This window comes from Plodia interpunctella, chromosome 1 (assembly GCF_027563975.2).
Source record: "Plodia interpunctella isolate USDA-ARS_2022_Savannah chromosome 1, ilPloInte3.2, whole genome shotgun sequence".
NCBI lineage: Eukaryota > Metazoa > Arthropoda > Insecta > Lepidoptera > Pyralidae > Plodia > Plodia interpunctella.
Window position 1 is genome coordinate 12,022,399 of NC_071294.1, and position 11,083 is coordinate 12,033,481.

Genomic DNA, 11,083 nt, shown 5'->3' on the forward strand with positions numbered 1-11,083 from the left:
TATCTTTTTTATAATCTGTTAATAATTAATGCATATAGTCTGTTCAAGAAAATGAGGATATGAAAGATGATACCGTCTCCTGTTTGGGGGCAACACTGGTTTGTCAACCAAGCTTGACAATTTTGTACAAAGTCAAGAAAGTGAAGAAATATACAAAAAAATTTTCTTAATTTTCTTGACACAGTTATATTGAGATAATGCCAGTCACACATGCTCTAAAACAGACTTCCAAAAAAAGGAGAAAGTTCTCAATTCGTCACATTATTTTATTTATTGTTTTAATTTTCTGCTTTCGATAGATTCGTATCTAAAGTCTTTCTGATAAAACAACGTAGAATTATTACCGTTATATCATACTAAATTTACACTGATGATTTACACATAATGCATTCAGTGTAAATTTATCTAACTTTGATAATATAATTAGAATGATAGAGATGCCACATCGGCTGCAGACGCTGGCTGTCTGTTATTGAACAAATAAGAAAATAATTGGCAGGCGGGCTGGAGCGGTTCGAAGTGCCGGCGGCGGTGAAGCTGTGCACGGAGGTGTGGTCGCCGGACATGGGGCTGGTGACGGCCGCCTTCAAGATCAAGCGGAAAGACATCCAGGAGCGCTACAAGGAGGACATCAAGCGCATGTACGCCTCGTGAGCGCCTGTCCCCGCCTCGGCCTCGGTCTCGGTACATACACAACGAGCCTCATTTTCATTACCATACTAGCGACTGGCGACGATGACAACAATTATGAAGTTTAATCGTAAAATTCGTGTTTCCGATGAAATTTTGACGTCGTGAGATTTCCACGGCGCTGGTCTTGTAATGAATAGGCTTAAATCGCGATGTTACGTCATAGACGAAGTCTTACTATATGTTAAAAAAACGCATTAAATATAGTAAATAATAATTTTATATGCAAAAAAAAGTAATCTTTCCACGGCGATATTTAAAAATCATTTAAATATCTAATATTTAATTTATATTGCGAGTATGGTATGTCTTCGTCTTTACTGTCCTAATTGTATAGTAAGGAACGTAACGCACATAAAATTCCATGTACAGTCGACGTCAAATATGCAATTAGAACCCAACATTTTGATTATCGAGCGTCTTACAGCAAAATATAAATATTTATCATACTAAATCTATGCTAACAAGACTTCGCCTATAAAAATCGATTTCAAAATATGAATTTTAACAAAAACTATTAAAAGATCACAAATACGTCTTAAGATAATAATTTTGTCATTGACTGTACATTACCTGCTGGTCAGGTTTACCGATATCTACATTTTCGGCCGAGAAATGTACGCGATCCGCGTGCGTGTTGCGTTAAATCCTTAGTATGATTGTAACCAGGCCTGGATTCTAATATGGTCATTGAATTTTAATTGCAGTCTAATTTTATAGCAGGCAAAATAGATTTTGCACGATTTTTCTTGTATTCCCGAAAATACGGTGACCATGATAGATGCGGGGTGCGACTTGTACTTGTAGATTTATTATGCCAAATTGAAAATTATTACTTACTACCCGCGATGGCGTCCTCGTGTCGTAAGTTTGTAAATATTTATTTCTTTTTAAATATAATTAATTTTCCTGTGAAATTATGTGTGCAAATGGGCGACGGATGCGTGTTGTAAAAAGTACAGCGGGTTATATAATTTTGTCGATTAAATCGTTAGATTTCATTATATGTATGTATAATGTATGTAGAATTCATTAATTTATAGATCTGAAGAATGGTTTCGATTGATAAATGTAGGGTGACTGGGTCGTGCGCGCGCGCATTGTAGATATGTTGGCCTAGTGACTAGTCCTCATTGTAGCTATACTCTTCTTATATATTTATATGTTTTTAACTATACTAACTGCCAAATAGCAACAAAAGTAATATTGAACTATATAAACTTGTATCTTTAAATTTTGATGAAGGCATTACCTACCAACATGGTAGAAAAAATGTGAGCGACAAGGATAGTAGATCAGTTGACGTCATATTTGGCAGTTGTTATATGTTATTTACATAATTTGAAAGCTTTGTAAGAAAAGTTACGTTTTGTAAGAAAAATATATTTTTCTGACCTTCCAAACGTACTTATGGAAATGGATGCGCTGTAAACATATAAATACATAGGAAGAGTTAGATGTCTATCCCACGGAACAAGAAATTCTCGGTTCATGCGCAGATTGTCATTTTATTTTATATTATGTCATGTAAAGAGATTACATTATACACGCCCGTTTAATCAATATATATTATCTTCACGTTATGAGAATATTATTAACTGTGAAGCGGGTATGTAAAAAAGTATTTTGAGTTTGGGATTCCGAATGACAATCGGCGCGTGATCACATTTCTATGTACAATTTATGTAAATTAAAAGACAGTTCCTTGTTGTGGGCAAATTAATGCAAGCTATTTAGACTAAGTTAATTGTTTTAGTACTTAGGGGATGGGGGTCACAATAATAATTCGCAATAATGTTACGTTGTCATCGATTTTCTTAGTGTCGCAGAGACCTGTGTTGCATAATCGTTAGCTAAATTTATTTATTAACGTAAATCCGGGCTTTATAAGGCTGTAGTATATTTGCACAAAATAGGAACCTTATGCCTAATTTATTAAGGTTTAAAATGAATTGAATATTCCTACCGCCTTGTAAAGAAATGAAATAAATGAAGAGCAATCGAAGCTCCCAAGTGGCGCGTTGCTCGAATGCGAATAAATTGTTGATTAGTTTTATTTTTAAATCGCGATTATGTTGATAGGATATCAAACCGTGCGACTAGTCAGAAATACTTCGAATTTTCTCAGCATTTGATTGTTACTTCGTGCATTTACTCCTGTACCAACTCCCGTATGTGCTATATGACGGCACATTCGTGCGATACACCTCGGGCGGGTAATAATGGTTTAAAAAATAAATTCTAATATGGCTGACTGACAGCTGAATCTTCAAATTTTTATTTTTATTCTGTATCGCACACGATATTGGTAACCATTTACCAGGACGGGATCCCTATTGTATTTAATATATTATGCATGTTACTGTATGTAGCAACATACATATTTTTCGATGTAACCATTTTGAAATTAATCGAAGTAAATGTATGTAATAATGTTGTTAGTAGGAGTTATTTGCTCATTTCATTACGTCAACGTACTTTGAAAATGAAATTCTTCATTATTAAACCGAAAACCATTTTTGTATTATTTATTCAATAAATGTTAATAAAATCATTACTTCAAGTTTTATTTTTTATTTTGTTCCAATTTTTTTTTCACGATAATTTAATAAAAAGTAATGGCTGGAAATTTAGGGTCTGCGTTATATGCAAGCTTCTAGTGTTTCTATAAAATATCTTTATTGCATCACAATATAGATAATGGAGCCGTAGTGCTAAGAACTTTTCGTAGCAAGGCTAAGTATAAGAACACATTAACCCTATCCACATATGTACATAATAGCTGCGCCTCGGGGCTTCGCTCCCGTAGGAATTTCGGGATAAAGAGTACCCTTTGTGTTATTCCAGGTTATATTCTACCCGTGTATCAAACAACAACCCGTCCAGTGGATTTTGCGTGAAAGAGTAACAAACATAGACACATACATACAAACTTCGCATTATTAATACTATCTATATTTAAAATGCGTATTAGAAGAAGTCTGTCTAAACTATGAATGAAATAATACATTATTACGTCATATTTATTTGAAACAAGATCAAACATTAATTAGAATAAGTATAGATACATCGCTTATCCTATATTCACTACACAATTCTTTATATTACTCTAAAATAGAGGTGCTCGTCTGTGTATTCAAATATACATATTTCCACTTTGCCTGCAAGTGGAACATGCATTACATTTATTTCTTCATTTTCCTTGATAATAACAGGACATGTCAAAGTGGGTGTACTAAACCCCAAAGTATTGATTCCACAAGAGATAGCCGAACTATCCTTCACGAATGAAAGCTTTGAAACTAATGTATTTTGAAATCGAACATCGACGTTTTCATTAAGCGGCACTAGTCTTGCACAGATGTCTGAGTTGCATGATTTTGATATCATCAGTTCCGAACTTGACGACGCCCTCCTGGTTCTCGATGGAAATGAGCTGTCCCACAGCCTCCCTGTCCTCCCCGGCGATGACCTTGACGCGGTCGCCGCTGGCGGGCACCACGGGCTCCAGCAGCTCCGCCACGACGTTGACCACGCGGTCCTCCAGCGGCAGGAACACGGAACACATGCCGCCGGAGATGCCGCGGACGGCGCCCGTCTGCCCCGCCAGCGCCGCGTCCTCGTGCGAGGCGCGGATGCGGACCTCCACCTCCGTGGTGTGCCAGTCGGCCGCCGGCGCCGCGTCCGGCGCCGGCGTGCCCGGGTTGTAGGGGCTGCGGGGGGAGTAGCCCACCGGGCTCGGCGTGCCCAGGTAGCCCGACTGGTAGCCGGACGGCGACGGCGACTGCTGGTACGGGCTATACGTGTGGTCGGAGCCGTACATGGTGCCCGGCGTCTGCGGGGTGAAGGGCCCCGCCTGGCCGTAGGGCTGCGGCGGCTCGTAGCCGGGCGCGGCGTCGTCGAGTCCGTACTCGAAGTCGGGCGCCCGCGCCGGCGTGGCGGCGGCCGCGGGGTCCCAGGCGCCGTGCGCCGGCGTGCGGCTGCCGTCGTGCGACGGCGTCGCCGACCCGTAGTGCGGCGTGCGGTTGCCGACGTCGTATATGGGCGTCTGCGAGCCGTGCATCGGCGTCTTGATGCCGGTGTCGCGGTAGGTGGGCGTGTGCGCGCCCAGCGCGGGCGCGCGCGCGGGCGTGCGCGTGTAGAAGGAGGCGGAGCCGTCGCGCGGCGCGCCGGAGCCCGCGCCCGCGATGTGGCTGCGGTCCACGGAGATGGTCTGGCACGTCGAGTGCAGCTCCACGCGCGCGGTGCTGCCGGTCGCGTCTTTGACGATACCGACGTTGCCCTTGTACGGGCCGCCCGTGATCTTGATCGTGAGTCCGATAAATTCGCGATCTCTACTCGCGCCGCCCCTGTCCCCGCCGCGGCCCCTGCCCCCGGGAGTCCCGCCGCCGCGTCCCGAAGGATGCATCGGAGAATGAATCCGCGGGGACATAAAACCGAGCGACAGATTGTTATTAGTCGCGTTGTTCTTATTTCCGCCCGCGAGCTGAAGGTGTCTAGTCTTACACACGAAAATACCGCCGTTATCCAAGTACATACGCGACTGTAAAAACGCGAAATTTCTGTACAAATGCTTAATTTCTCCATTGCGACCTGCGTGCGGCCCGTCTATCACTTTAACGATGTCTCTTTTCTGGATCGTATTCGCTTCGGAATCCAATGCCATTGTGAAACGATTCTCGCGGCGTTTTTGCAACGCCTGAGGCTTGCACTCGATAACTTTTCCTTGCATGCCGAGGACGTGGAAGTTTTCCTTCTCGAGTCTCACAATGACCCCAACAGTTTGAGGGTCGAGTTGGACCATATCGCCCCATTGGAACTGGCCGAGTGAATCCACCCCGGTGGCCATGTCGGAGCACAGCTGCAAATCGCGAGGAAGCACCTCCAATTCGTGCATAGTTAAATCGGAAACTAACACGACACGGTGCGGCTCGACTCGAACAATCAGTCCCGTATCGCCTTCATATCGTCCGGCTAAAACCTTCACGTGATCACCCTGCTTGAAGTACTTCCTCAGTTCATTAGGTTTGAATATCAACGGGTCTTTTAAAGCGTCATGTTTCGGCATCACAGTGATCATGGAGCCATCGATCGCGATGATCCTCGCTTGCAGGTTGGCCAGATCTCCAGAGCACACCTCCACATTGTCTCCCATTGAGAACGAGTGCAGACTAGTCGGGTCGTCTTTGGCGGGCGCTGCTAACTCTATGTCAATGCCTTCAGGTTGTTCTTCGAATCTTTCCAATTCCGTCAGCGTTGGTTTAACTCCTTCAGCCAAAATAGCTGACATTGTGAAGTTTTTATACAAGAAACCTTTGCGAGAGTACCTGTTACCCTCGAAGATCAAGAAATCACCGTCGGAAGTCACTTCGCCTCCGATAGCTCGAATCGCTTCAGGGTCAAAAGGCTTCGCCAACGGGCGCCTCTTTTTCTTTCTTTTCGCCGCTTCGCTCTCACTCTGCACCGTCCTCAATGCGCCTCTGAGGCGTGTGTAATCAATTCTAGGAAGCAATTTCAAATGGACCTGGTTCTGTGCCAGATCTACATAATCCACTTGAGCGATATCATCTTTGTAAAGACCTCGTTTTAATCGAACCCATTGTTTTGGCTTGAGCCCAGATTGTTCTTTGACGACCCTCAAAACATCGGTCATCTCTTTTATAGGAACCATGTCTTGCTTCCAAATACCCATTCTTAAAGTACCCACATTGTTAATAATGTTTTTCACATGAGTTTGTTTGTAAGCTTCTATGTAAATATAACCTTTGACACCTTCTGGTGCTACGACCGATTTTATCTGAAACGGTTCATCGGAATATTGGTATGCGATGAACTTCCTCATGAGGAGTAGGACTGTGGCCTTTTCTTCACCAATGCGGCATTTGACCATCCACAAATTAGGGTCTTTAATCCCTGGCAGAAGCGTCTGCTGCGTGATTTCATCCGACATTTCCTCCCCGCCCTCGCCGAAGTGTCTCGAGGCGGCAGTTTCGTCCGCGTACTTGTTCCTCAAGTACTCCTCAATCTCCTCCTCCTTCTGAGAGTCCCAGAGGTTGGTCCCCCGCCGCCGCCCCTCGATCTCCCGCGCCGTGGGCCCCACCTCGTCGACCTCGTTGCCCACGATGCCCATCTCCTGCGCCCCCTCTTCCCATTCGTCATCTTCATCGACTTCATCATCTACCTATAAAATTTAAAACACACATTTCAAATGCCAGGTAAAGAATTATGGTTTACAAAATAAAAATCTCCTTTGGGACACCCCCAAATGAAACACATACAATCTTACTGTTATACCAATTTGTTTATTCAAAACATTTAACAGTGTTTCAAAGCTTTGTATAATTAGTATAAAAATCAAATATAACAAAATATCTGAAATATGAGCTAAAATCAGCTTAGGCTTAACATTAAATTCACTTTATATCGACTAAATACTTAAAATATATAAAAAATCACAACAAAACAAAATACATCAGGTTTCTGAAACTTTTTCCAATATTTCTGGTTCAACTTTAACTGGAGCAGAAACATTTATCGTAGTTCCACTTTCTGATGATACTTATTCATTTTTTATTGGTGTTGAATCATTCTTTGTTGTGGAATTATTATTCCATTCTGGCTCTTTTTTTATAGGTTTTGGACCATTTTCTGGGTTATTTTCAGGCATTGTTCCATTGTTTGTTGTACTGTTGTACACTGGGCTTTCCTGTGTGTTTGGCTCAACCTTAACTACCACATTAACATCAAATGCTTCTGGTCCATTTCGTAAAGGAGTCTGCTCAATTTCAGGCTCAATTTTTACAGACGAAGTGTTATATATTGGTACTGAGTCGTCTTTACATGATACATCATTATTTACAGTCGGATTATGCCTTGTTGCGGAGTCGTTTTGTATTGGTTCCATATCATCATCATCACTTATTACTATTTCTTCACACGTACCATTCTGCCTTGGACAAGAGTGTGGCTTCTCCCGTTTTATTCCAGACAGACCAGGACCAGGCAGATTCACGTTACTTGAAGCACGTTGCTGTGAAGTCCCTGCAGGATATGTTGGCAAATTCCATGGATTATCTGGTCTATTCTGGTGTCTTCTAAGGAACAACCTATCTATTTCCGCCATCAGATCTATACGGTCGTCTCTATCATATCTTCTCAGTTTAAGAGCCAACAATTTGCCAAAAAGATCGCACTCATCTTCTTCTATATGCTTCCGACTATCCATGTTGCTTTTAAAATTTCCAAATATTTCGTCAATTTCGTGCGTGAACTTGGAATCACGTTTGCGTTTCCTTGATTGAGTACGAGCTGGTAAGTAAGAGTCTAGTTCTTCAGACGTCGGGAACAGCTTATCTTCAGAATCATGTGGTAATTCTGGCGAGCTTGAATTTGACGTTTCAGAGTCTTCAGTCTGAAGCAAAAAGAATAACAAATATTTTAGTCGTGTAGACGTGCTAAGAACAAAAGAAGCTTTACAATACAATATACTTAAACTGTGAACTCCGCGCAACGCGTATCTTACCGGGTACTATCTTTAGGGTTTCTATAAAAAAAAAATAAGGACAAAATAAGATAATTTTACTCATAATAAGACAAGCGGTGCGCAGTGTAATTGCTTAATAAACATACGAAAAATGTACTTACATATCACGTCTTGACCCGTCTTCACTGTTTTGTAACACACAATAACTTAAAGAAAATCTTTCATTATACCATTTTTTGACCCTACAAAAGAATGCATATTTCTTCAAAATAAATTTGCGCTGAATACCACAACATGAGTGTAAATGCGTCGTTCTGCCCTAGAATAGGACCACTCCATATCCTCCCGTGGATATCGTACGAGGCGACTAAGGGGCACACGGCCATGGCATTAGATAGGCAATAATAGCACCAAAGAAGAGTTGAGGTTGACGTCAGACAGGTAGTTGATTGTAAAATTATAGCGGTTTCCTCAGTTTAAGGTTTATCTTTTACGCTCACCCCGAGCTTCGCGAACTCATAGCACTGAATGCCAGATGGTGACACATGTGCAGATAAGAGAACAAACGAAAATATCAATCTGCCTCACTCTTCAAGTTCCTACTTTAATGATGATGAAACGCATCAAAGCGAATCGCACAATGTTTAAATTAATATTAGTATGATATTATAATTAAAATTTATTCTTTTATGTTTTTTTTTTATTTTGGATATTCCCTATAACTGTTGAGCTCCACAAGATAAAGGATCCGAATCAACTCTGCTGGAATGTGACCTCTTAGGCGTGAGGTGCACAGTTAATTCGTGCAGTTGTACATTCAATATCTCACTCAAGAATTTATTAACTAAACAATACTGGGAATCATTTCCTTTTCGTGTTTCAATGTTACAATTAAATTGCAATATTGTCAAATTGCCTTTATTTTGATTACAAAGGACTTTTTTTGTACAAATGAGGACTGATCACCTATGATCAGATGCTTGCATACTTGTGTCCCTAACTAGGAAATTAATAAAATAATGACAGCAACATTTACAGACATCAGTTCTGACATCAATGAATTTTACAGAGCGCTGCAGCGAAGTTCACAGGTAGCTAAATAAAAATAGTAATTTCTTAACTGAATCATCATAATACTATTCAGTACAAAACCATAATAAATTAGTTATATCCTCCTGGATGAAAACTAGTTGAGTACAATCAGTTCAGTCTTTGGTTTTCTAAATTTCAATTTCAACTCTCAATTTTGTAAACACCTATAAAAATACTGTGTGATTCTATCTGCCATCTAAAAAAGACTTTCATATCTCCTTAGTTTCAGAAATAAAGATATTTCAACAAATACATCTGTTGATTAAAATAAACATTTTAAAAATAATAATTAGGTGGAAATTTCTAGTGATATTCTAGTGAGAATTGAACCCATGCCTTAACTTAACTACTGAACTGTCAAAACCATGCCAGTTTGGCAGTATTAATAGTAGACTAGACATGTTACTATTCATACAGACTGTGCTGTCAAGGAGTCAGTCCTAATTAGCACTAAAGACAGTTCCCAAAGCTGAATCGAAAATGTTATCATACATGATTTAATAAAAAGTGAATATTCCCATATGAATAGTAACAAATAACTCTCCAAAGGCACACAAATTAAAATCTCACCTCAGCTTCATCAATAATGAATCCTCCAAATCGATTGTCTTTCTTGCGCTTCTTGCGTCGTCTTTCTTCTTCTTCATCCTCATCATACTCCTCCGAGTCTACAAGGTCATCCCCCTCGGGCTCTTGTTCATCCTAGAAGTAAAATGTACACACATTTCAATTAGGTTTTCTATATTTCTTATGAAAAAAATAATTGTATATTTGTATGTATATATGCAAATATTTCTAGTATATTTATTTATATCATCCAAAATAAGGTTGAAGTATTTTATTTATTTATTTTAACATGTTCAAGGGAAACCAACAGCTTGCATCCTTAAAAACTAGATATATTCATATCTATATATATCACTAGGTTACAAGAAGCCATTTATAGGTTCCCGCTGGTAATTACAGAAATACTTAGATAACTAATTTAGAGTATCATGCAACACAGTACTTATACATAATACACATAATCAAGATAATGTATCAGCACTAACCTCCACTTCCTCATCAGCTGAAGCTTCTTTAGCCTCATCATCCCTATTGCGGCTGCCATCGGAGCCAGCTGAGCGGCTCCTAAAACAATTTATAACAGTTTAAAAATTTGCTAATGGTTGCCACATAAACAAAATATACACACGAATTTCTAAATATATATACCTGCTTCTTGAGCGCGATCGTGAACGAGATCTGGATCGCGACCTGGAGGGACTCCGTGAGGGACTCCGGCTGCCCGAACGGGATCGTGAACGAGACATACGGGAACCACGGGAGCTCGAACGAGACTTAGCGGAGCGATTCGACGCTGCACTTCTACGCGACCGATTGGAGGCTACGCTGCCCGCATCCGACGCGTTGCCGGAAAAATTACTCCCTTCCGAGTCAGACATTGTCACTCGCGTTTGTTTAAAGACGATTATCCATCTAGAAAATACGTATTTTACTAAATAATTTCACAAAAACGCAGAAATCTCCAAGCAGCCACAACTACAGAGAATCACAGAACAAAAATCTATGGAAGGAAATGCAAATGTCAAAGTAGTGCCACAGATTACAGAACATGGCGCGTTCACAATTGCGATTACATTTTTATAGAATCAATCCATGAATGCGAATACTTCCAAGTGTAACATAATACTTTAGCAAGAATTTATGTACGCATTTACGAATAGTTTACTATTCTTAAATGCGAGAGAGCAATTTTATTGAAATGTTTTGTTTTATGAGGTTTTGTTTCGATTTATTTGTGCACTACATAGATTT

The 11,083-nt window shown here is 40.6% G+C and overlaps 2 protein-coding genes across 4 annotated transcripts in view; one reads left to right on the top strand and one right to left on the bottom strand.

The window, feature by feature from the left end:
* Nucleotides 1-3,253, top strand: part of Acsl (Acyl-CoA synthetase long-chain) — a 43,623-nt gene extending 40,370 nt beyond the window's left edge. For all 3 annotated transcript variants that reach the window (XM_053764452.1, XM_053764371.2, XM_053764524.1), the window contains one exon: nt 500-3,253. In XM_053764452.1, the coding sequence (XP_053620427.1) occupies nt 500-654 (155 nt within the window). In that variant the 3' untranslated portion in view covers nt 655-3,253. The remainder of the gene's footprint in view (nt 1-499) is intronic.
* Nucleotides 3,254-3,699: 446 nt separating this feature from the next.
* Nucleotides 3,700-10,840, bottom strand: Spt5. The gene is made up of 4 exons (XM_053764249.2): nt 10,481-10,840; nt 10,318-10,396; nt 9,836-9,967; nt 3,700-6,871 (listed from the first exon to the last, which is right to left on the bottom strand). The coding sequence occupies exons 1-4, from the start codon at nt 10,708-10,710 to the stop codon at nt 4,028-4,030; spliced, it is 3,285 nt and encodes a 1,094-aa protein (XP_053620224.1). The 5' UTR covers nt 10,711-10,840; the 3' UTR covers nt 3,700-4,027.
* Between the last annotated feature and the right edge of the window lie 243 nt (nt 10,841-11,083).